The following is a 27,675-nucleotide window of genomic DNA, read 5'->3' as shown; positions in this document are numbered from 1 at the left end:
GTGGATGGGACCCAAGAAAATGTCAATTATCATTTTTATGGTGTACTGTAGAGGGTAACCCGTTTTCCTTAAATCTATTGATGCATCTACCAAAATAAAATATCACACATACATATGAGCTTCTGGTGGAAGTAATTAATGATGTTGGGCCCTAGAATGTCATCCAAGTTGTCACTGACAACGACAGTTCGTTCGTTAAGGTGGGGAAGAAATTGATGATGAGGTACAATCCATATTGGACCCTGTGCCTCGCACACTGCATTGATTTAATGCTCGAGGCGATAGGCCAGAGAGATTCTGTCAGGAAGACCACCGATGATGCGAGGAGAGTGACGAACTTCATATACAATCACTCATGGTTGTTGGCTGCGATGCGTGAGTGTTGTGGAGGAGACATCGTTAGATTGGGTGCGACACGGTTCGCCACGAACTTCATCGCACTTGGCAGCTTGCACAAGCACCATCCATGTGGGTCTTAGAAATCTGTTCAGATTTGAGAAATGCTTAGAGTGGAACCAGAGGAAGACAGATGGTGCAAAGAAGTTATCGACAACAGTGTTGTTCTATACCTTCTGGGATAGATTTCATACCATTTTTTTCCATCCTAAATCTGATCTACAGGGTCCGATGGGCCGTAGATAATGAGACGTGGCCTTCGAGGGGGTCAATGTACGAGCTTATGAGAATTATGAGAAGTGATACAGTTTATAATTCCCAACTCGCATCGGTGGGTGATCAATATCATCAATAACAGATGGAACAAGACCCTCGAGCGTCCACTCCACCAAGTTGGTAAGTTTGTTACGTTTACCTATATTTTTTTATCACTTGCACTTACACTTTAAAACATCACTTCTGTTTGCATGTTAATGCAATCGAGTAAATAATATTTTAATTTCAACATACTACCTAAATCCCAGATTCCATAACAAACACTGGCTCCACAAGTAAAATGATTTGAAGATGGCCGTCCATGAAGTGTTTGAAAGGTTGTTCGCTAAATCGCCGATGCAAGGAAAATTCGGTAACTAGATAATTCAATTTGAGCAGCTTTCGTTACTAAGTAGATTTCCTCATAGGCTCTAAACATATGGGTGGTAAAAATGGTGACCTGTGAATTCGCATTTACAGTTTTTGCAGTATAGGGAAGCTAGGCGTATGTTCTCATCTGCACTAGCAAAAGTATCGAGAAAAAATATGATGTCGTGTGAGTATAATTTTTAATTTATTTACTTATGTAGTGTGGTATATGGTTAGGTAACTACATTCTCCGTTTAAACTTCAAACTAAAACATGCTCCTCATTGATATATAAGCGAGTGGTGGGCGATGTATGGAGGCGATACATCTGCACTATAATTATTGGTAGTCTGTGCTTGTAGTTAGATTGTATCCTCTTCACCATGCGAGAGGAATTGAAGCACGTGGTTACTCATACATACTAGCAGGAGGAACGGGCTTACATATGAGAAGTTGCAGAAACTTGTTTACTGCTATTACAATATGAAGTTAAGAGAGAGGCAGTTGCGGGCAGACGGAGACATGGAAAAAATACGGACCCACTCGACCTGTTGTCGATAGGTACCATGGCACAAGTAGGTGACGATGCTAAGGACTCACTTTATGAGTGGGTTAAATCAGCTGATTTAGATGATGCAGAGGGAGGCCATGCTCCATAGGTAGCCGAGGAAGTAACGTATCTTGGTTTCGATGCCAACCAGGTAATAAGCCAACAGAGGGCAGATACAGACTCCTTTGATCCTTTGGTGAGGAGTTCGGCACGTCCTGACGAGAGTGAGGAAACATATTCACGCCCTCCTCCCCATCATCAAGTTGTAGTGAGTGATGATGATGAGACTCAACCCCCACTCTACACTAGTCGTGGGGACGATGAAGACAATAGCAGTGATGAAGCAGGGGAAGGAGGCATTGGCACCGATGTAGGTGGTACTAGTGAGGGCAGAGGTGGCAGTGGTGGGGAGTGCACGACGAGTCAGAGACGGCGATCTGTTGGTCAGTTCACTGACAAGCAGTACTTTGACCATGCCACTCAGTTCGAGGACCAATGATCTCGTCCACCATTTAGGATGAGAGCATCAGAGCCCAAGCATATTTTCGAACGTCATTCGAAGAAGAAAACTGGACGTGCCACGGATGATGCTCTCGCACATAGCTTATCATCTATGGACATCAGTTCAGAGCAGGGGAGCTCTACTTTCATCCCACCTTATACGCATGGGGGATATCACGAGTATGGGCATGGTAGCTCGAACATTCAGTCACACTCATCTACCCATGGATACAGACAACCGACAGATAGTTCTTCGAGTCATGACCCCTTGACAGGAGAATATTTGGGATACCCATAGTACTAGCAGCAATACTATCAGGGAGTCGGGGTTAGACTCGATTTGTTCCCTTAGGACCCTACTCAGCCAATGCCATTGATGTATGTCACGTAGTACCCACGTCTAGCTGTACTCGTACAATTCAGGAAGGAAGACTATCAAAGATACATAAGAGAGTTCCTTAATTGGTATGAGTAGAGGTTGACCTGGGAACAGTACTGCCAACATGTCGGGCAACAATACCACGCCCAACTGCAATGGGATTCGGATGATGACTATGAGCCACCTTGTCACTCTGTGGGATTGAAATTTGGCTGAAAATGTGTACTTTTTTAATTCATTTACTTTTACATGTCTTAATTATTATATGATAGCTGCATTTGTATTATATCAACTCATTTTGGTTACTATTGGAGTGATTTCTTACGGCAACATGAGCTTTTTGGGCCTCATTAAATGGAAACTTATTATTTAATGTATACTTTTTTCAATTTTTAATTTCTAAATATGCAAAATGTGTATTTAGGCATTTCCTGAAGTTTCACTGAAAAATTCTACTGTTTTCCTCTTGTTTCTCTTTGTCCCTGCATTTCCAGTTAACGGCGATAACAATGTTATATCTTTATTTCTAGTCAGCAAAACTTGTAGCAATACCAGCAACTCGAACACTGAATGGAAATAGAAAAAGGTCATAAGTATTTTTCAGGCCACATGCCTAGTGGAAGTCATGAGGTAATTGAAGATGAGGGGAGGTGCTAGGACTGGAATATTGGAAGACGAAAAGAAGGAGAGAGAGAGGAAGAGAAAGAAGAGAAGACGAAAGAAAAGAGAAAAGGAGACGTTAGGGCCGGCTGCCCTATTCTCATTTTTTTTTTTTAAAAAATTTAAAAAAACTTGCAACAAAATTATAAATAAGCCCCTTACGTTCCTTTTATTACAAACATGCCCTTATAAACTATGTCCCAACAATCTCTGTGGGATTTTATTTATTTTTAATCTTTCTAAATGTTATTTTCCTTTGCTATTTCGGATGATTTTTCAAGAGTGTTGTCTCCCCATTTCATAGCAACTAAATGATTTGATGAAATGCCTCAAATGTTTAGATTACTAAGTTCCATAGAGGAACGGCTCTTCCCCATTTGCAACATATGGATTCCATTTATGTATTTAAAAAATAATTCAAAAATAAATATCTAATCAATAACTTAATTTTGCTAAAAATTGTTTGAAAAATAAAAAAACCAAAATCCTATCATATAATATGGGCATCTTCTGTTATTTTCCGTATTAAGATGTAACCAAGGAGCTCTATGGCCACACACATGCCAACATCTCCCACTTCCCATAAGAGCTGAATATCGGAATACGTCATGAGGCTACTCCCATAAATCTGTGGATCTGTCATTTATGAGCATACTCCTACCATCACATTTTTCACATTTTCAGGGATATGCCTATCATGACTTCCACCTTTCAAGTGTTTGGAATTCCCTCACTTAGGCGTCTCCATGTGCTTTGGAATTTTTTGACTTAGGAGTCTCCAAGTCTCATTAAGTGTACGTGCTTTGTGAATATCTTGTAGATATCACCTGAAGGTCAGTAACTCACGCTTCACCCTTCTTGGGTCTCGACAATATTTTATATATAATGATATTGTACTTCATTGAGCATGCCCTTTGAGCTATTCAATCCAAATTTTGTCAATCTAATTGCTGCTTGGTAATCACAAAAGTGTGATCGAACTCATCAGCCGTGTCAAGCTCCATATCCTTTAAGAAGCACTTTATCTAGATGAAAAAAGGGAGAAGCTGCACTCCACGTAATAAACTCAGCTTCCCAAGTATATCTGGTAACACATCCCTGTTTCTTACTAGACCTAGAGACTGCACCTCCTCTAAAGAATAAAACATGACCTGAGGTGGATGTGCTTTTTTCCTTGTCCCTAGCAAAATTTTCATGGGAATATCCTGAAATCTTCATCTTATCTGCTTCATACCATAACTTTAGTTGCTTTGTACCTTTTCAATATCTGAGCATCCTTTCAATTACCTACTAGTGTTTTACACCTGGATTACTTTGCTGCCTACTAACTAGACCTACTTTATATCTATGAACCGATCTTGTGCACATGGCATACATCAAACCACCCACTGCTGGAGATAGGGAACATCTAAGTAGTCTTATCCTTGGGACAATCACTTCTAGTAATTTCAGTCCTTTTTCTACTGTTGTGGACTCAGTTTACAGTTTTCCGTTCTAAACCTATTTAGTACCTTATCAAGGTATCTCTCTTGATTCAAACACAATAACCGAGATTTTCTTTCTCTAGTTATTTTAATTCCTGAAACATAGAATGCTTCTCTCATGTCTTTCATTTCGAACTTAGAGCTTAGCCATGTTTTTGTCTTTTGAATCATTTCCAAGTCATTTCCAGCTAACAACATGTCATCCACATACACGGATAGAATGGTGACATCACAACCACTTTTTAGAGTGTATAAACAATGATCTAACTTGTTCTTGTATAACAAAGGTGGAAGAAACTCTCAATGTACCCACCGAAGAAGTTGATGGATCTAACACAACTCGATCATGACCAGCTCTTTGCTCGCTTAAATCGCATGATGTAGCTCTCACAGGATTCGCCAGGTAACTGCTGAAATCGGGCGAGATCAGCCATAGTGATGTCTCTATTTTTAGAAAAGAATTGAACATGAAACCTTTCTTCCAATTCTTGCCAGTTATGTATTGAATCCAGCAACAAATTGGAATACCATGTGAAGGCTGCAACGATTAGCGAGTGACTGAATAGCTGCAATTTATAATAATCATTATCGGCTAGCTCACCACATTGTATGCTGAATTGGCCAACATGTTCGATAGTCGATCGACCGTGTTCTCCTGAGAATAGAGCGAAATCCGGTTGATAATTTCTTGGCAATAGGTGTTGCCGATCCACCCATTATGGGTATGGTTTATAATAAGTAGGAATAGCATTGCGGCCCAACACCTAGCCCGCAACCTCTTGCACGAGTTGTAGTATCTAGTCACAATCGATTTGTGGAGGTTCCATGGCTGGCGTATGATCCGGACCAAATCTATTAACATTCTCTTGAAACCTAGGACCTTGCGAGGGGTAGAATCCCATTGGTGGTCCTTGATTTCTATTATCATAATTTCTAGCTTCTCGCTCTAGCCGTCTGACCTCTGCAGGAGGCGGCATATTTCTGACCTCTTGAGGAGTAGGTGGCGTATTACGCTGCAATGGTGTGGCATCGGTGGGAAAGGGACAACATTACCGACCAGACTACCATTATTTTGTTGCATAAATTGCGTTCGCTCCATCACAACGGCCAATAATCGTTGCATGGCCTCAGTCTGACTGGCCATATAACGATTGGTATTTTCTGCATGTTGACGGAGCTGTTCTGCTTGAATTCTCGCATTTTCCTGCACCATCTGGATGCTTGTATGTACATCCCTTAGTACCATTGATACCTCGTCCGGAAGAATAGGGCGAGTCATCGACGGCCTTGCTTGGTTTCCGATCGGGTTGACATTCAAATTAATTTCACTTGGAGGTGTCTGAACCTACACGTCATCCACCAGGGGTGGTGCAGTTGGCGTTGCGGGTTCGTTCCCAGCAATCCTACCACTCCTTCGTTACATTCTGGCAATAACTAAATTGGTGGTTTATAATAGTGTCCCACCGAGCATGCCAGAAAATTGTTCGTCATTGTTTTAACTATCCTTTCTCCAACACAGGTGACAGGTGCGTGGGCGTGCCAGAATTGGGATTGCGGTTCTAATTCAAACCGAACAACAATGACCACGAGCGCCAAAGTAGGCAGACACTGACTATGACTGAGATCTAAGGAGATTGGTCGCCTATTCAGCCACTCGCTCAAAGTGTAAATAGATCAGGCGATAGTCAGAGGGTAGGGTTCGTCTTCTGATGATGGGTTCTCCTTGCCTTTCGTACGAAAGGACTTTCTTATGCATGAAGAGTAGAATGTAATAATTAAAAAATAATAATTTAAAATCGACCGCTGAAGAGTGCTTTGTTTACAGCTATAGCTATCGACTACTGTGTTTATACGACGAATTAAGCTAAAGAAAGCAAGTAACAAATACGGTAAGTAAATGATTACTCTGAAGGAAAGAAATTACTTGATAAAAGCTGCGATTTCATTGTGGAATGTAAATTTGATAGGATAATTGAAAGATAATTGAAGATAGTTTATTTGTTGATTTGTTTGGGTTGGTGTGAGAACCCTTTTCCTGCTGGAATCCTCTTCTATTTATAGCTTCGATCCATCCGTTCTGGATCCTTTCCATGATCTGACGGTTATCGTAACCACTTCTGCCCTCTCTTTGCTTATAGATTTTTCCCACGATCTAGCGTTCCCTGAATTCTTAACATTTGTTAAGCATTTTTTTGGAATTCGGTCGCATATTCTCGCAATAATCTTGCGACCGTTAAACACACGTGTGATTCGCACGGGTTTGACCAAAAACCGGATCCGGTCGAATAGGGTATAAACAGCTAGCAATGTGAATGGCAGCCTGATTATCACAAGGAGAAGGAACTGATTGGAAGGAGTATAACCAAGTTCTTATAAAAGGGTTTGAAGCTAAACAAGTTCACATGTTGCATGAGCCATCACCCTATACTTGGCTTCAACAAAAGAGTGTGCAACGACGAACTGCTTCTTACTCTTCCAGGTGACAAGATTGCCACCAACGTATGCACAGTATCCAAATGTAGATCGTCAATCATGTAGGCTTCTAGCAAAATCAGCATCGGAGAAGCTCGAAAGATGAAGATGACTATGCTGTTGAAAGAGCAAACCCCTACTCGATGCAGACTTGAGATATTGAATGATACAATACACAACCATCAAATGCACAGTACAAGGGGAATGCATGAGTTGACTAACGACACCTATGGCATAAGAAAGATTTGGCTGGGTGATAGTGAGATAAGTAAGTCGGCCAACCAACCAACACTACATCCCTAGATCAGAAAGGCAAGCACCATCATCAGGAGTGAGTTTCACAGTAGTATCCATAGGCGTAGCGGCAAGCTTGCATCCTAGCATTCGTCTCAGAGAGAAGATGAAAAGCATATTTTTCTGACAGAGAACAACACTTGACTTAAACCGTGCGACTTCAATCCCAAGAAGTACCAAAGTGTCCCTAAGTCTTTGATCTTAAAACGAGTTTTGAGAAAAGATTTAACATCCATCATTTCCTTCGTATCATCTCTAGACAGCACAATGCCATCCACATAGAGAATTAGAACCATAACTCATGTGGGTCGACGACAAACAAAGAGAGGGATTGGCTTGGCTTCGAATAAATCAAAGTCTAAATGAGTACTATTGAACTTGTCAAACCAAGCACTTATAGATTGCTTGAGACCATAAACTGATTTCTTTAGTCGGCACACAAGGGGTGAATCGCAAGAGCTGTGAGGCATGGAAAAGCCTGTGGGTTGATCCATATTGACCTCTTCAACAAGATAACCATGTAAGAAGGCATTTTCCATATCTAGTTGAAATAAGGGCCACAAAAAATTTACAGCCATAGAGATGAGCACACAAATAGAGTTAGGTTTTGCCACTAGAGAGAATGTCTCAAAGTCATCCACGCCATGTGTTTGAGTAAAACCTTTTGCAACCAATCGTACCTTATAACTATCGATAGAAACATCAGGACGATACTTGGTGGTGTAAACCACATTAGCATCCAACAATGTGTTTTCCCTCATGTTAAGAAACCAGCTCCCATGTATTATTCTTCTCCAGAGCTTGCATTTCTTTCATTATAGCCTTAGTCTAGTCAGGGCTTCCTTCAAATTGCGCAAGGTAGCAAAGGAGGATATGGAAGTTACAAAAGACTGGAAAAAATTGTGAAAAATGGTGGTAGGAGACAAAATTACTTATCAGATGCTTTGTACATGAGCAGGAAGGCTTGCGTAAAGCGATGGGAAGATTGTTATGGGGTTGAGGGTGAGAGCTTATACTTGAACCACCAGCAGGAGCGGATGAAGTGGCAGGTGGGTGATTAATAGAAGTTTTAGTTCGTTGATGATACACAAGAATAGGCTTTGTAACAGACGAGGGAGATACCACATCATTATCGGGACAAACAACTGGAAGAGTTATGGGGTTGGAATTAGACTGTATAACCTCCTCTGACTAGTAGAAGGATTGTGCGGAGATCTCCCTTCGATAGAAAAGTATGGAATCTCTTCAAGGAATATGACATCTGCAGACACAAAGCTTTAACAGGTCAAGGGATCATAACACTTATACCCCTTTTGAGACCGAGCGTAATCTAAGAAAACACACTTCATGGCCCGAGGACTCAACTTATCATTACTCTCATCGAGAATCTGAACTAAGTGTATGCGCCCAAAAAACTTTAGGGGGTAATGGAAACGGTTTGTCCAGTGGATGCAAGATTTCAAATGAAGACTTGGGTGACAATATTCAAGATGGAATGCGATTAATCAGGAAAACATCAATAAGGCATCATCCCAAAATCGTTTTGGAAGATTCATACCAACTAGGAGGGTACGATAACTTCAAGCAGGTGATGATTCTTTTGCTCAGCTACACCATTTTGTTTAAGGGTGTGAGGACATGTTGTACGAGACAAGATACCATGATCCTGTAAGAAAGACAAAAAAGAATTTGACATATACTTGGCCCCATTATCAGAATATAATGCTTTGATGGGGCATTGAAATTAGTTGACCACTTCATTGTAAAAGAGCTTAAACATATCAAAAACTTCACCCCTAGATTTTAAGAGATAAACCCAGGTCATCCGTGTGCAATCATCAATCAATGTAATTCTAGAGAGTGTCAGTGTATAGTGTATGTGATTAGTGGCTCTTTTAATGTAAGTGTATGTGCACACTTCCCTCTTCTCCTGCAGTGTACTATATGCTCTATTCTAATAAAACATTGTGTTAGGGCATGTCGGCCTACACAACATTTCCCTCAAACTCTCTTCTTTCCTTTTCTTCTCTCTCACTCGTCTCCCCTTTTCTCCTCACTATAATCATCAAATCATCTTCTACTTGGTATTAGAGAATAGATCAGGGCATTTCGCATCTTAACTAGTTGAGAGGTGACAGGTCACCTAGTTAACGTCGGCAGCTATACGGCTGACTTCAGCGTTGTACGGACGAATGGACCTCATTTGAGCTAGAAGTTTAGGGGTTTAATAGATTGTGATTTTAAAAGATTTTTCATGATTTTTTAAGAATTTTTTAGACCTTTCATGGCATTTTGGCCGAAATAGAGAAATTCGAAAATCGGGTCCCTAATCCGTTTTTCTTTGATCTCTCTCAAATCGGTAAGTTTTTCTTTGGTTTCTTTGCTCAAGATGGACCAAAATCTTCCTCCCAAGCTACTCATGGAGGAGTTTTTAGCTATGATTCATGTTTAAGTGGGTTTAACCCCAAATGGACGTGCGGCTGGACCATTTTTCACTCGTTTGTGTCAGATCTGACTGGATTTGTTGTTATTTTAGAGGATTACTAATTGTTTAGGGTTTATCTCTCATTCCCTTGAAGGATTGAGTGAGAAAGAGTTGTTTGAATCAATCCTTTTTACTTGGAGTCTCCTATGGACGACAAAGGGCCCTCATCTCTTGGCGTGGACTCTCTTGAATCCAACCCCTTGCAGATTACCTCCATTAAGTTGAATGGTGACAACTATCTTCAATGGCCGCAATTTGTAAAAGTTTCTTAGGAATTCATGAGAAGTTGTTGTATATTTTGGATGATCCTCCAAGCTCTACAGATGCTACGTACAAGTTTTCGAGAATTATCAAGTTATTACATGGTTGTTGAATAGTATGGATTCTTCGGTTAGCCACTCAATGATGTTTTTATCCTCGGCTAAAGGCATTTGGGATAATGCTTCATAATATGTTCTCGGAGTCTCGGAATTTTTGACGGGTATTCCAGCTTAGTCAAGAAATTGGTCGGTTCCAACAAAACTCAAGATCATTAAAAGATTGCTTTGCGACACTTCAGGGCATATGGGATGAGCTGGACCTGTATCAACCTCTTCCTTCCAAATGTAAAAAGGATCATGAACATGCCCATAAGTAGCGGGATGATACACGTATCATACAGTTCCTAATCGGGTTGAACTCCGATTAGCTTCATGTTCGAGATCAGATTGTTGTGCAGGATCCTCTTCCCCCATTAACGACGGTCTATGCCATGTGCCAGCACGCTATTGTCTTTGCTCTTCCTTCCCATTCATTTATGTCACCGGAGCATTCAACACATCTTGCTGGCGATCAGTCTTCTCTTCTTCTTGGCCTTCGGGCACCATCCTTGAGTTCAGGGTGCATTTTTACCATCTTCGAGTTCAGGGCACATTTTTTGTTATGGTGGTCATGGTAAAGGCCACGAGGGAGATCGCAATCGTAGTGGTCACAATCCTCGTGGTTGTGGTGGACGTGGAAGAGGACGTGATGGTTCCCGCATTTGTTCGTATTGCGGTGGAACCAATCACACTATTGATTATTGCTAGCAGCTCCATAGTCATCCTACGTGTGCCGTTGCTTTTGTTGCTTCCACAGTTGCTCCTAAGGGACAGTCTTCCACCATGAAAATTGAACAGTCTTCTTTAGGGGAGTCTCTGATCACTTATTGGGCTATATATGATGCCCCGATGCGGCTTCATGTTTGTGATATTCTTGAGCCTTCTCACGTAGTTTCGGCCCAGTCAGGTACTACGTTTCTTGCGTCATCCTCTCCAACCTCCTTGGTTATAGACTCTGGAGCTTCCTCCCATATGACTGGTAAGTCACAACTCTCTTCCTCTTATTCTCCTTCTCTCAACACTCAGTATGTCACAGACGTATATGGAACCCAAACTCCCATCTCTGGGATTGGTTCCATCTCTCTTTTTCATTCCTTGCCTCTATCCTCAGTCTTGCATGTGCCTTGTTTTCCATTAAACTTATTGTCTATTAGTTCTCTTACTAAATCATTAAATTGTTATTACCTTCTTCCCTTCTCACTATTGGTTCCATAACCTACAGACGAAGAAAGTGATTGGTAGGGGGCATGAGCGAGAAGACATTTATCTTCTCAATGATACACCGATTGCTACTTTTAGTACCCATTCTCTGGATCGAGAGTTTATGACATAGTGGCACCGCCGCTTAGGCCACCCATCAATAGCTAGATTGAGAATTTTGTTTCCCTCCTTATCTGTCACTAAACCGTTATGCTGTAATATTTGTGAATTGTCTAAACATCATGGTGGTACATTTCCTCCTGGCTCTTCTGGGAGAAAATCTCAACCTTTTGTTTTGGTTCACTCAGATGTCTAGGGACCAGCTCCAGTTACCTCCACTTTTGGATTTAGATATTTTGTCACCTTTATTGATGATTAGTCACGCATGACTTGTGTTTATCTTTTGAAATCTAAAAGTGAAGTGTTTGATGCGTTTAAAGTGTTTTGTCATGAAATGTGTACTCAGTTTCAATGTTCCATTAAAACTCTCCGTTCTGATAATGGGGAGGAATACATGTCTATTGCCTTTTTATCCTTCTTGCAGGAGTATAATATTTTATCTCGGACGTTGTGTGCTTGCACACCTCAATAAAATGGTATCGCAGAACAAAAGAATCGTTGTCTTCTTGAAGTTGTTCGCACCCTTCTCCTTAGTATGCACCTACCTAAACATTTTTGGAGTGATGCTCTTCTAACTGCTACTTTTCTTATTAATCATATACCCTCACGTATCCTATCTTACAAATCTTCATTTATTATACTGTATCCTCATGACATTTCATTTCCTCTACCACCTAAAGTTTTGTGTCGCACGTGCTTTATTCAAATTTTAGATGGAAGTAATGATAAACTTAGCCCTAAGGCAATTAAATGCATCTTCTAGGGTACACTCGGAGTAAAAAAGGGTATAAATGTTATGACCCATTGACTCGCAAGAAATGTCTCTGCCGATGTAACCTTCTTTGAGGATGTTTCTTTTTTCTCAGCTCCAGGTTGATCCCTCTGTGATCCTCTTGCAAGTCGAGGGGAGCATGACTCTTATCCTCCTCTTTCCACTAGTGATCACAGGGAAACTCCCCTCTCCTTTGTTCATCATCCTGTTGGTGATTTGGGTGACTTTAAGCCTCTGCGGGTGTATCATCGTCGAGATAAATCTTCACACGCTCAGCCATCCACCCTTCTACTCACTTTGGATGTTGGCTCAAGTGACTCTCCTACCTTGAGCCTAGATCTCCCCATTGCCTTGCGCAAAGGGTCACAATCTTGTACTCACCATCCCATTAGTAATTTCGTTTCATATGATCATCTTTCACTGTTTTTTCAATCGTTTGTAGCTTCCTTTTCATCACAAACTATTTGTCGGTCTCTCTCACATGCTCTTCAAAGTCCTGACAGGACGAAGGCGATGATAGAGGAAATGTCTGCTCTTGAGAAGAATCATACTTAGGAGCTTGTGCCTCTTCCTTTAAGGCATAAACCTGTTGGATGTCAATGGGTTTACATGATTAAGTTCCTTCCAGGCGGCTCCATTAATTGCTATAAAGCCCATCCTGTTGCTAGGGACTACACGCATACTCATGGTGTGGATTACTTTGAGACATTATCTCCGGTGGCTAAGCTTAATTCTATTCGTGTTGTCATCTCCTTGGCTGTCACTTTATCCTGGCCCTTGTTTCAACTTGATGTTAAGAATGCATTTCTCCATGGGGACCTTGCAGAGGAAGTCTACATGCATCAACCCCCTGTCTTTATTGCTTCCCACAACCTTGCCCTTGTATGTCGGTTGAAGAAGGCTCTTTATGGACTCAAACAATCCTCATGTGCATGGTTCGAAAAATTTAGTCAGGCTCCCATGGAGTTCAGCTTCGTTCATAGTCATGCCATTCATTCCTTCTTTATATGTCATCGATCGATAGGCATCATGGTTCTTGTTGTGTATGTGGATGATATTGTTTTGTCCGGTAGTGATTCGGTTGGAATGTGGGAGATCAAAGAATTTTTTAAGACCAAGTTTGAGATCAAGGATCTTGGTCCTCTTTGCTTCTTCCTAAGAATTGAAGTTGCTCGTTCCTCATCAGGGTTGGTCTTGCCACAACGAAAATATGCGATTGATCTTCTCATGGAGATCGGCATGTTAGGATGCAACCTACTACCACCCCCATGGGTACTTCACAGAAGCTTCAGCCAGATGATGGTGCTCTCCTTTGTGATCCCGGGATGTATCGACGACTTGTAGGCCGTCTCATTTACTTGATTATTACTCGTTCAGATCTCTCCTTTGCAGTAGGCGTTGTTAGCCAATTCATGCAAGCTTCCCGTGCTTCACATCTCAGGGCCGTATAGCACATACTTCAGTATCTAAAATCAGCCACGAGTCTTGGCCTCTGCTTTCACTCGCAAGGTCATCTTCATATTTCTGGCTATTCCGATGCCGATCATGCTAGTAGTACTTATGATCACCGCTCTACATCCGGCTTTTATACATTCCTAGGTGGCAATCTTATCACAAGGAAGAGCAAGGAGCAACCGGTTGTTGCTCAGTCCTCGGCTGAAGTAGAATATCGTTTTATGGCTCATGCGGCGTGTGAGCTTGTGTGGCTTCGCACCCTTCTTGAAGAACTTGACTATCCTCTTTCAGTTCCTATTCCTCTTCATTCTGACAACCAAGTGGCCATCCATATTGCTCGTAACCCGGTTTTCCACGAGCACACCAAGCATATTGAGGTCGATTGTTACTTTATTCGAGGGAAAGTGGCCTCTAAGGAAATCATCACACCCCTTTTGTTCGTTCCAGGGATCAGCTTGCTAATATTCTTACAAAGTCCTTGAGTCGTGATGTTCTTCATCATGTTCGTGACAAGTTGGGCATGATCAACATCTATGCTCCAACTTGAGGGAGAGTCTAGAGAGTTTTAGTGTATAGTGTGTGTGGTTAGTGGCTCTTTTAATGTAATGTGCACACTTTCCTCTTCTCTTGCAATGTACTATATGCTCTATTCTAATAAAACATTGTGTTAGGGTGTTAGGGCTCTCTTGTTTGTCTTTTGAAGTACTGAGCTCACTCCCTTGTTTTCTTCTTCCTTTTTTAGTGGTCAACTCGCTAACACTTCTTTTTTGGTTTTTTTCTGTTCTGGAAAGAATGAAATGCATAGGGGACCATCTTTTTTTTTTTTTGCGACGTGCTCCTCAAATTTACGGATTTGCAGGGGGTTGTTCGCCCTACGTAGTTCACTGACAATGACAAAGTCTTGGCATATTAGCCTACACACAACATTTCCCCCATACTCTCATCTTTCCTCTTCTTCTCTCTCACTCTTCTCCTCTTTTCTCATCACTATAATCGTCAAATCTTCTACTATAACAACATATTTATATCCAAAAAGGGAGGTAACTAGAGCAGTACCCCAAACATCTGAGTGGACCAACTTGAATGGTATGGGTTTCCTCTTAGACAAACTAGGAGGAAACACAGTCCAATAATGTTTGGAGAACTTGCAAGTTTCACAGTTCAAATGTTTAGATACATATATGGAAGGAAACAAAAGTTTCAATTTAGACACGGATTGATGCCCTAAACAACAATTCCATCAAGACACAAACTACTTATCCAAAGACAAGGCACTAGATGTCATTCCAAGTGCATCATCAAAAAAGTAAATTCCTCCACATTCACGGCTAGAGTTGTACACGAGCCGAACCGAGTCGAGCTTGGCCTAGTTCGGCTTAGCTCAGCCAGTAGGCTACCCCAGCTCGAACTCAGCTCGTCTCAGTCTTCAAGCCTGACTGGCCAGCTCGCCTCGGCTCGGTTAGAAGCTCGAGCTGAGTTCGAGCCTACGAGCTGAGTTCAAGTTTAAGGTTTAAGGTTTTTAATACATATAATATATAATATATATTATAATATATATAATATACAATTTATTTAAATATGTAAATATTTATATTAAGTGAACCCAATCTGAGTCGAATCGATTCGAACCGAGTCAAGTTTCGAGCCGAGTTGAGTTTGGTCTAGCTTGGACTCGGCTCGAAATTTTTTCGAGCTCAAAAAATCAGCTCGACTCGGCTCGAACCCAGTTTCTAGCCGAGTCAAGTCAAGCAAGTAAATCAAGCTAACTCAGTTCGTGTACAACTCTATTCACCGCTCCCATGAATCAGCCCTGAAACACACAGTGAGAAGAGAAGAAAGTTATTGAACAATTTAAGGATTTTGTAAGAGAGCTAACAGATAATAGATTGAGAGGGAAGCTAGGAACATGCAATACACAGGACAAATGCATAGTAAGAGAGAGCTTGATGAAACCAAATTCAGATACAGGAGTTTAGTTTCCATCAGCAACAGTGACTGAGTGTGATTGGATAGAAGGTAGACGGGAGCTAAACAGATGCGGCTTACCCAACCCTAACACACTAACTTTTATTATATCAAAAGAAAGCACTCTTACATACTCCAGAAGAACACAAAAGACGGTGTACCTACACACTAACACTAACATTATATACATACACTCAATGTTCAAAGTATCGATATCACTACAAGTTTCGCTAGCTAGGGATATGGAAATAGTATCGATATCGCCGACAATATCGCTGATAACTAGAAATGTAGGAAAACATGGGAAAAACGGTGGAATTTTTAGCGAAACTTCAGGAGATGTTAAAATGTACATGCATATATAGAAATTAAAAAAAAAAATACATACATAACAACTTTCCATTTAATTAGGCCTTAAAAGCATGTGTTATTGTAAGAAATCAATCCATCCATCCCATCCTACCTATTTAACCATCCAACCTTCCATCCAAACATCCATCGATATTGCAAAATATCAACAACACATGATATTTCACCAAGAAATCATTAACAATTGGAAAGGAAACGAAAGATTGTGGTCTCGATATCGCGCATGTTGCGATATCGATTATATTGAGATATTAGTAATATTATCAATGACAAATTGAACACTACATACAACCATGTGCTCATGAAAAAAAAATGAAATAATTTTTTTTTCTGATAAACAAAGTTCTGATGATATCAATAAATTGGTGATGTTATTGAAATATCGTCAATACACTTATGATACAAGCATTACCTAGAATTTACATAGTAAAAAATATTGGCGATACATTGGCGATATTGATGCATTGGCAATACAAGCAACACCTAGAATTTACATGGTTGAAAATATTGACGTTTACATTAGAGATATTGATACATTAGCGATACTTAGCAATACATTGCTAATACCTGGAATTTCTGATACTACCTGCATTATCGGTATCGCTACCAGTGTTATTGGTATCGCTGAGCTGGAGATAGAGATGAGATCAGAGATAATTCGAACACTGCATCAGTGTTCGAAGTATCGGTATCGCTACAAGTTTTGCTGGCCAGGGATACGGAAACAATATCGATATTGTTGATAATATCGCTGATAACCGAAAATGCGGGGAAACATGGGAAAAACGATGGAATTTTCAGCAAAACTTTAGGAGATGTTAAAATGTACATATTTGCATATTTAGAAATTAAAAAAAAAATTGCGAAAAGAATGCATACATAATAAGTTTCCATTTAATGGGGCCTTAAAAGCATGTGTAATAGTAAGAAATCAGTCCTACTAGCCCATCCGGCCTATTTAACCATCCAAACATCCATCAATATTGCAAAATATCAACAACACATGATATTTCACAAATAAATCATCAACAATTGTAAAGGAAACAAAAGATTGTAGTCTTAATACCGCACATGTTGCGATATCGATAATATCAATATATTTTCAATATTATTAATGACAAATTGAACACCATATGCAACCATGTGCCCATGAAAAAAAAAAAAAAATTTGAAATATCATGTGTTGAAAATATTTATGCATTGGCAATACAAGTAACACCTAGAATTTACATGGTTGAAAATATTGACGATTACATTAGAGATATTGATACATTGCTAATACCTGGAATTTCTTATACTACCTGCATTATCGGTATCACTACCAATGTTATTAGTATCGTTAAGCTGGAGATGGAGAATATCGGAGATAATTCGAACACTACATCAGTGTTCGAAGTATCGGTATCGCTACAAGTTTCGCTAGCTAGGGATACGGAAACAATATCGATATTGTTGATAATATCACTAATAACCGAAAATGCTAGGAAACATGTAAAAAACGGTGGAATTTTGAGCGAAAATTTAAGAGATGCTAAAATGTACATATTTGCATATTTAGAAATTTTAAAAAAAAAAAAATTGCAAAAAGAATGCACGCATAACAAGTTTCCATTTAATGGGGCCTTAAAAGCATGTGCAACAGTAAGAAATCCGTCCTACTATCCCATTCGGCCTATTTAACCATCCAACCTTCCATCCGAACATCCATCGATATTGCAAAATATCAACAACACATGATATTTCACCAATAAATCATCAACAATTGTAAAGGAAACAAAAGATTGTGGTCTCAATATCGCGCATGTTGCAATATCGATAATATCAAGATATTGTCAATATTATCAATGACAAATTGAACACTACATACAACCATGTGCCCATGAAAAAAAAATGAAATAATTTTTTTTCTAATAAACAAAAATTTGATGATATCAATAAGTTGGCGATATTATTGAAATATCGACAAATAAACAAAATTTTGATGATATCAATATGTTGGCAATATTATTGAAATATCATCGATACACTTATGGTACAAGCATTACCGAGAATTTACATAGTCGAAAATATTGGTGAAACATTGGCGATAATGATGCATTGGCAATACAAGCGACACCTAGAATTTACATAGTTGAAAATATTGGCGATTATATTAGCGATATTGATACATTAGCACTACTTAGCGATACATTGCTAATACCTGGAATTTCTGATACTACCAACGTTATCAATATAGCGACTAGTGTTATCGGTATTGCTGAGATAAAGATAATATCAGAAATATTTTGATAATATCGGAGATCATTCGAACATTGCACTGCATTATCTTTCTATACGATACCGAGAACATCGGTAATCTTAGAAATTTTAGGTATCGACAATGTATCGCTAGTATCATTAATGTATCGCTGATATTTTCAATTGTGTAAATTCCAAGTGTCACTTGTATCAGTAATGTATTGATATCACCAATATCGACTGTGTAAATTCCAAGTGTTGCTTGTATCGCTAGTGTATCGATGATATTTGGATAATATCGCCAATTTATCGATATAATAAAAAATTTGTATATTAAAATTTTTCCATTTCAAAAAATTTTATGGGCACATGGTTGTAACTATTCAACTTGTCAATTAGTGATATCTCGATATTATCGTTATCGCAGCATTAGTGATATCTATATCACAGTCTTTCGTTTTCTTTCCACAACTGTCGACGATTTCTTGGCGAAATATCATGTGTTGTCGATATTCTAAGATATTGATGGATGTTTGAATTGATGATTTTATGGATAGATGGGATGGTTGGATTGGTTTCCTATGATAGCATATGTTTTTATGCCCCCATTAAATGGAAACTTATTACATATGCATTCTTTTTACAATTTTTTTTATTCGTAAATATGGAAATGTGTATTTTAGCATCTCGTGAAGTTTCACTAAAAACTTTTCACCGTTTTCCCATGTCTCTCTTGTGTTTCCCCGCATTTCCAGTTATCGGTGATAATATTGGCGATATCGATATTATTTTTGCATCCCCAGCCAACGATACTTGTAGCCAATGTTCAAAATATCGGTATTGCGTTACATATCACACCCTTGGGATACAGATACATATCGGTTATCGCATGGAATATATCGGTTGTATCGTGTAATGTATCATTGTTGTTGGAAACATGGGGAAACATTGGAAATTGGTCGAATTTTTCAACGAAATTTCAGTGATTGTTAAAAAAGACATCAATACACACTTATAAATCAAAACATTACGAAAACAAGTGCACATAATGGGTTTTCTTTGTATGGGGTCCTAATCTATGCGTTGTCTAACTGAATTGATGCAAGTATATTCAAACTCTATTCATATAATTTATAAATGTAAGAAGACATGTGGAAACAAAAGCAATACATTCAAAAGCAAAAGAAGAATCACTAGATTAGGTTACATACATGTTTGATTTTGATTTTTTTTTCAATTTTCCGCAACTCGATCCTTCTCCTCCAAATCTCGAAATTGAAGTTCCCAATCCATGATTTTTCATGCCATGCAAAACATGAAAAATCATGGATTTGTAACAATTCGACACTTATCTAACATGATTTATCCAAAAATAAAAAATAAAAAAATGTTCACCGGATCGAACATGTGGGATTTATCCTACTGCTTGTGTGCTTTGTATCGCACAGGTGGGATACAAGATATATCGTGGGATATATCGGCCAATATCGTCAATATTTAAAACACTGCTTGTAGCAATACCAATACTTCGAACACTGACCAGTCTTATCTATTCTCTAGTGAGCCATTTTGTTGTGGCATATTCAATATCGAGCAGCTATAGATTATCCACACTCGCATCATACTTCAAAAAAGGGTCAGATGCATGCTCACCTCTATCAGTCCAAGGAATATTATCCTTTTATCTATTAAAAAGGGGAAACAATTGTGTGAGCTCCATTTAAATGCCGAGTCATTACGCTCAATCTCCCACCATCCAAGAAGCACGGGTGGGAATCCAATTATGCATTTTGAAATGGGCTTTTGAAATTTCCGATTTTGGAATGCTTTTAAATTTCTACTAACTGTCATTAAATGGTGGGAGATAATAAGCACACCAACTCCCTGTGTTCCCTGGGTTCACTGAGTTGTGATAAAAGAATGCATGTCCATTTTTAAAATATTTCGCATAATTTCCATAAAAAATGTGAATATCAAGTAGAAAATAGAGTCAAATGACATTGAGCAGTCTATAATCTCTACCAAAATTCATCATGTTCTCAAAATACATTCAATATACCTTGATATCTTGGATATTATGAATTCTTCTTATAGAAAAACACGAAAGGAACTCAATACTATTCTCTAATTATTTCAAATTGCCTATTCGTACTGCCTTTTTGTTGATTTTCGTGTTTTGTTGCATTTGCTCTTAGTAGCCTCCATCTACAATTTTTCACAAATGTTATAATTAAGCATGCTAAGCAAGTTCATTAGTTTTGATTGGTTGTAGGTTGTGATGGAGCACCTTTGCTGCCTGTATTGTTTGTAATGGTAAACATGGCCTTTAACATATCTCTATTACACCTCCTCAAGATCTCTTCAGCTGTGGTGTCATGCCTTGCCTCTACTTTCTCAGGTGCTTCATCAATTAACATATAAGAGGACATGTTATTTCCTTAATGTAAATGTGTACCTCTAATATTGCATAGAAAAAATTATATGTAGGCTCAATCTTACCATATGCCCTAAGAGGAAGCTGTTGGATCTTATGATGCTTTGCTTTGCCAATTTCTCTCCTGACCTGTGCCTTGTTCATGTACCATCAGTCTGATCCAATTATTCGCATATGCTGTGGTACCATATTGTCCAACTTTTAATTGCTATGATTGCCTTAATTGTCATTTTACCTCTTATTTGCTAACTTTGACATATTTTCTGCCATTTGAAGTAGTCTGCCTATTGGATCGGCTTCTAGATAAGGAACAAGATTGCAGTGTGCGCTGGATCATATTTGACCATTAGATTCGATTCTAGATGAGATCTGGCCACTCGATTTTATTAGGGGATTAGATCTGGTCGCTGAATTGATTTCTAGATGATATATGACCTTTGGATTATTTTTTATCAAATCTGATAGTATGATCAAATGTGACCATAAATCAAGATTCATTCACTTCAATGGAAGGAACTTGTTCACAGTGATAGCAAATTGATGTTGTTGATCTAGTGTGCATGCAGGCCCCATCGTATTCTTTAGTTACAACTGTTTAGAATAGGATCTCAACAACCTGCAATTGCAGGGTGGAGCGACAATGATAAAGCTCGAAATTATGAACCCTGTGGTGTAAGCAATAGAGTCTCTTATATGTATAAATACAAGTCATTCTCAATAGAATAAAATATAACACAAGTTCTACCATGTAATCTCTTATGAATAACAAAGATATCCCAAGATATTAATCTCTTATTAAAGATCCCCCTAGATTTGTTATATCCTATTAAAAATCTACTAAGAAACAAATCTTTCGAAATAAAAACCTTTATTGACTTAATACCCCTTTAAAGATCTTTTAAAATCTTTACTAAATAAAAATGTCAAAGAACCAAGCTACACCCACAAAAAAGGATACCCATCTCTTGAAAATCTCTAAACATAACATGTGGGGCCCACCGAACAGACTGCAGATCTGCAAATTGGGTTTTGGAACCCACATCTTCATCTCACACTTCTTAGATCGTTCATTTGTGCATCATTCCCCAACCAATTAGAAGAAACTAGTCCTTAAGTTGATAGACGGTAGCAATCTATAGGATTGATCACCTTTATAATGTGTCCTTTTGGCAATAGTTGATGGTGAAGGCCTATGTTTTAGATCGGCACCATTTGTGATGCATGGCATTCTAAATCACGCCGCCACATGTAGGCGTTGGTTCCCGCTTCCTGCAAAAATGGAGTTGAGAGTCTATCGGCTCCTTGTTAACGCAGTGTTGCCCTTATCAATGTTGAACTTTGGTTTATGCACTTTAATCATCATTGGAATGGGATAAACAAGTTCATCTCAATTTTGACATGTACTGTAGAATGTGATACCTTTGAGCTGCTTGTTGCTTCCCCTACTAGCCTAACAGCCCATTCAATGCATGTTCCAGAAGCTAATGCATCAATTTGACTAATTGATATGTTCATCTATAAATCCACCAACTGGCTCTTTGTGTGTATCTTCATGGATTGTGGCACTTTCTCTAGGCATGTCATTTGTTGGATCTTCAAACACTTACTCTAAGAAATCTTTGATTTGTTCATTGTCATTCTCAGATTCTTCATAAAACTCGGGCATTTCAAGTTTTAAATCATAAGTGTAGTCATGATCCTCCAATAATTCACGTCTTCTACTACTAGGATGAATGAAAGGAGAACCGTCTGAACCATTAACATCTGATTCCAAGATGCTTCCACCTTCTCATGCACAAGGAGGCACACTTTGATGTTGTGTTGACCCTGTGAAATTATCCAATCGACTAAATATCTTATGGAGCAGTCCCTCCATATGATCATTAAGTCCTCATTATAATCTCCATGGCATTCCTCTCATTGCTTGCCATTGATTTCATATGAGCCCACAGATGAACTTGCTCTAATATCAATTTGATGCAAGAGAAGAACGGATTTTAAACACACCACACAACTCCATAGGGTTTATTGTATAGGGTCCCCTTATAAGTATGCTTTGCAAACATAGAATGATCCACCCGACATCTACGAAAGCCAACATCAATGAACACACTGCCAAAATTCTCAAACTAGCCCCTAGGAAACTGCTTCTTACTGTTTACACCCTTCTCGTTCTCCTCCTGAGCAACGAACCCAGGGGGTTGCTCTATGTAAACTTCTTCAGTCAACTCACCATTCAAGAATGTGTTCTTGACATCAAATTAGTACAGTGGCCAAGACCTATTAATTGCCATAGAAAGGAACATTCGACTGAGGACTTTAAACAAGAAACCATCAGCCAGGAACACTGGAGAGTAAGAAACTCAGGCGTCTAGGGAGGTAAGTAATGAGGGTGTACCTGTCACATGATCATTGTCCCCAGAATCAATCACCCAAGGTGATTGACCAGAGGATGCAGCAAGAGCATGAACTAAGTTAGCGAGAGAGGCCAAGGATGTGGAAGGAGAATCAGTCACCATATTTCTTCTAAGAAGCTTTTCATAATTGGCACGGGAGATTGGGATCATCATGTTGGAATCATCTGTATTAGAAGAGCTGCCACCAGTAGAAGTACCATTATGTATGTATAGTGCAGGGTTTGCTTAGTGAGGTTGAGATACCCCAGCCTTGCCAAGAAGATCCAAACACTTGTCCACAGTATGGTTCATCTCTTTGCAGTAGATAAAAATTCTCTGACCTATATGTCGTCCAGTCAAGCTACCAAGGAGACCCTGCCCACATCCTCTTACTCCTGAACGACCATCATGGCCAGCATTTCATCCAACACATCCACACCCACCTATGGTAGAGAAACAGGCTGAAGTTTCACTCAATGGAGGTGTCATAGATGAGGATGAAGGTGCCAAGACATTGCACTCTAGCAAAAACATTGAACAAGGGAGCCACACTCTCACTTCCCAGGAGTTCACCTTGATTCCAACAATATGGAATAACCTCTAGATAGTTTCCACAGATATTAGTAAATGCAGGGTGGATTCCACAAAATCAGTAACTAAACTGAATTTCCAGAATATAGGGAGATCCTTTTAACCAAGTGATATCCGTAAGATTAACTGCTTCAAGGGCTTCCAAACGCTACTTGGATGCACTATTCATGCTAGAAGACTCAAGTCATGCTGAAGTCAGTGAAGGGTTGATGACAGAATGACGTCAGCCCCTCGTTTCCCCCTCCAAACTGAACATGCAGTCCCTTTCCCTAGCCAGTTTTTACTGCTCTGCTTCTGCTGCTGCTACTGTGGCTGACTGTTGTGTCCCTTTGAAACTGTTTCAGGCCCACATTGGTTCCTAATTTCCCTGCGGACTGATGATTGGCTTGCAATTGCATCTTCTCCTCTCTTTTTTTTTTTTTTTTTTTTTTTTTTTCCTTTTTATGGTTAGCATCTATCATTACCCATATGTTTTTTTCCTCAATTCTTTCCAACTAGAAATTCTACAAAGTCCATTTCTTTTCCATATCTCACGTCTCTTCTCTCGGTACTTTTTTTTTTGAGAGATCTTCTCTCTCCATACTTCCAAAGAGGTATTACACAATGTGCTGCCTGAGAGTTCATATGGTATCCTCAGGTTTTTAGTTCATATAAGGGGGATCATGGTTCAGTTATCCAAGCTATTTATTTGATGGATGGTCCATGCACCACAATCGCTGGATTGTCCTAGCCATAATAATTTGGCCTCTTTATGGTTGAATATGAACAGTGTTGTATTTTCTTTCTTAAACATCTACTTTCTGGAAACACATCAGAGGGTTAGGATTTTTCCATATTGGAGATTGGTTCCAATGATATCAACGATTTTACAGGCTGAAAACCCAAACACACTGCACAAACTCTTGGATGACAATTGTATAATCTCATTTCCAAACAGCAAAAATGTGAATGTTTTTTACAAAACTTATTGATGATCCTCTATAGCACCCTCATCATAGTGGAGATGTACATTTCAGTCCTCTTCTGCAGTTTCTTGTATAATGCTCTAGCATCTGTACATTAGGAGGGCCATTGTTTGGTTATTCAGATGGTTGATTTTTGCCGGCCCATTGTGCATATGTGATCATGCCCTTAATATTTCTGAGCAGGAAATCCTAACCATCCAGCAGATGGGGCGTTCCTCTTTTCCAGTGGAAGTCCTCTCATTTCTTAGCATTTTCCACCCCAAGTCCAAGTGGGATATGCAATTTGGGACATTCCCATCTCACTTATCATTTGGGTGGACATCCAACTGTCTGCAAACCAGGGAACTTCCAAAAGATTAATAAGGGCGTGTTTGGCAGCCACTTAAAAATGAGTTCATCTCATTATAATCAATTGCAATTATGTATTAGAGATCTTTTTTTTATAGGGATTACAAATAATCTTGATAACCAAAAATCTATTTAATCTCTAATACATGATCAATATATCTAAGTAAAATGAGTTGAACTCATTTTTAAGTGGCTTCCAAAGAGGGCCTAAGGTGGTCTAATCAGGAAAATATTTGGTGTTGGATCCATCTGAACTAGGTCCTGCAAGAGAATGTTCTGAATTTCCTAACTATGGACCGCACCTGACCAAGGAGTTTAACCACACAGGAGCGTTTTTTAACTGCTGTTATAGAATGATCCAGTAAAACTCCAATGCATCGTCATATGATGCATCGTTTTTTAGCATGGATGGTTTAATGTACAGACCATCACATCAATCAAAAGTTTTCCCCCCCTTAGATTTTTCCCTTTTATAAAAACAGGATTAGTAAAATTAAAATTGTTGGAACAAGATTTTGATAATGTTGACAGTGACATTGATGAGGATGTGAATTGTTGCCTATATTTGTCTTTGACCATCTGTTTGCAAGCTCTCAATCAGCTAAGTAGGATCCTTTTATTTAGAGCTACTTAGGAGCCAATGTAATCTAAGATATAGCTTACCAAATCAACACTATAGACCATTAAGGGTAGGGCTGATAGGTGTTGCATTGTTGTAGTTGGGTTGGGTGGGTCATGCTGAAGTTCTGTACTCTACTACTGAAGTCAAATCCTTCTTTTTTCAAAACTCTGCCCAAATTTTAAGAGACTCGAGTATCTAGTCGGAGTTGATTTTCACTCTTTTTCTCTTCTAACCTGCTGCTAACCATGTTTGTGGCAAATACACAAAATAAGTAAGACATAAGAGAAGCAAGATCCAGTACAAACTCTTCTTACCTTATTTTGGGGAAATCCCTTGGCATGATCTGATGACCATGACCATCGGAATAAGGGCATTGAAATATTTGATGTTAAGATAGAAAATGGCCATAGAATGCATTTTGCAGGCTCTTAATCAAAAATAGCTTTTGTCGTCCAATGGGGGTGATTTTATGTCATTTAATCAGTGGTCAACCCGAACTGTGGGCTCCACATAGGAATTTAAACTGTGCAAGGGAAGAGGAATTTCACAGTAGATCATTCTGCAACATAAGAGATAACCGTCTGTTTTATTAATTGATGAAGTTTGTTGTGTGATATTTCTCATGATGTGTTAATGTGTGTGCATGTGATGCAGTTCCCCTCTCCGTATACGCTTTCACCCTCCCCCTTCCATACATTGGCGTCGCATCCTCCCTACCTCCAGGCTTCGTAGGTGGTGTCATTGTGCTTTTTATTGGGCTGCTCGTGTACTGTTGGACGCCCCCAGTTAGGACCACCCCGGCATTTGACTAATATAACATCGTCAGCAATCGATGACCAAGAAAAAACCAAAACAAACTGCCAATGTTTTGTTTCAGCAGAGTTTGTTTTGCCCAATATATAATTGTTGTGACTTTCAAATAAGAGAGAGGTTTCACCTCTAGTGCAGAGAAAGCAATTGTAAACACAAGGTTCTGGAGTCCCTCTACTTAATGACAGGGCAAGAAAGAAGAAGGGATTTTCCCATGTAAAAACATATAACAGATTTCCCTGGAAATTAAAACCTTTCCTTTCCTGTTTTTTCTTTATGGATTGCATCAACAGGAATTGTATGATCCTCGCCCTGTGGATATCCACAATATGCTTGGATTTTTCAGTTTGTACAAGTTGAAGCCACTGTTCAGTGATCCAGAGTATTGGTATGATGCAATCTTCTGTAGATGAGCATACCCCCAAAAACTTCCCAATTGGAAGATCCTAGCCACCAAAATTTTTGGCCACTTTTTTAGTCAAATGTATGCCGTTGATATGCTTATCTTTCTTAATTGTCTATTTTTCAGGCCACAAAGTGAAAGTATAAGATTGTCTTCTCAAGCAGATTTTTTGGTACACAATCCATCCACGGAAGGGCCCAACAGTCTGGATCAGCAGACATGGTATCCTAATCATACTAACTAAAAACCCGAGCATGCTCTGCATATCCACAGGACATGGATCATATAATTGCTCTTGCATTGGAAAGAAGTACAGAAAAACCATAGAAGCAACAAACACAATCTATGTGCTATTGGTAAGAGGATCATTAGAGGAAGGTGAGGAAAATGAGCCTTTGAGAGGAAAAAAGATCACGTCTGTCGACTAGGAATGGCGACTTTACTCTTTAGGAAAAATAAAAACTAAAGTAAATTTAATAAAAAAATGAATGCTTGTCATGCCTAGACTGAATATAACATCATCATGATAGCCTTTGTTCAAGGTCTCAATCATGGTTTCTGCTGGCTGCTCTTCTGAGGAATGAGACTCATTTTAAAAGGAGAATCAAAGCTGGATTTTGGGCTTTTATATTCACCAGGCTCATAGGCCAAGCTGGCCGAAATGGTACTATGCTCCTCATTTGGTTGTGCAGCCATTTTAATCCACATGCAAAGGCACACATGACCATATGGTACGTGTGTGCAAGATTTGAGCTTTCCACCAAGCAGGCAGCACTGCTTGGAT

General features: G+C 39.3%; 1 protein-coding gene across 1 annotated transcript in view; it reads left to right on the top strand.

The window, feature by feature from the left end:
* The window catches only part of LOC131227533 (protein CLT1, chloroplastic-like), a 42,220-nt gene extending 15,455 nt beyond the window's left edge, over positions 1 to 26,765 (top strand). Inside the window, exons 6-7 of the mRNA XM_058223337.1 lie at positions 20,595 to 20,720; positions 26,333 to 26,765. Coding sequence (XP_058079320.1) covers positions 20,595 to 20,720; positions 26,333 to 26,490 — 284 coding nt within the window. The 3' untranslated portion in view covers positions 26,491 to 26,765. The remainder of the gene's footprint in view (positions 1 to 20,594; positions 20,721 to 26,332) is intronic.
* The last annotated feature ends 910 nt before the right edge of the window (positions 26,766 to 27,675 follow it).

The sequence above is a fragment of the Magnolia sinica genome, chromosome 15 (assembly GCF_029962835.1).
Source record: "Magnolia sinica isolate HGM2019 chromosome 15, MsV1, whole genome shotgun sequence".
Classification (NCBI taxonomy): Eukaryota; Viridiplantae; Streptophyta; class Magnoliopsida; order Magnoliales; family Magnoliaceae; genus Magnolia; species Magnolia sinica.
The sequence above is the reverse complement of the archived record's forward strand: the minus strand, read 5'-3'. Positions and strand labels throughout refer to the sequence as shown.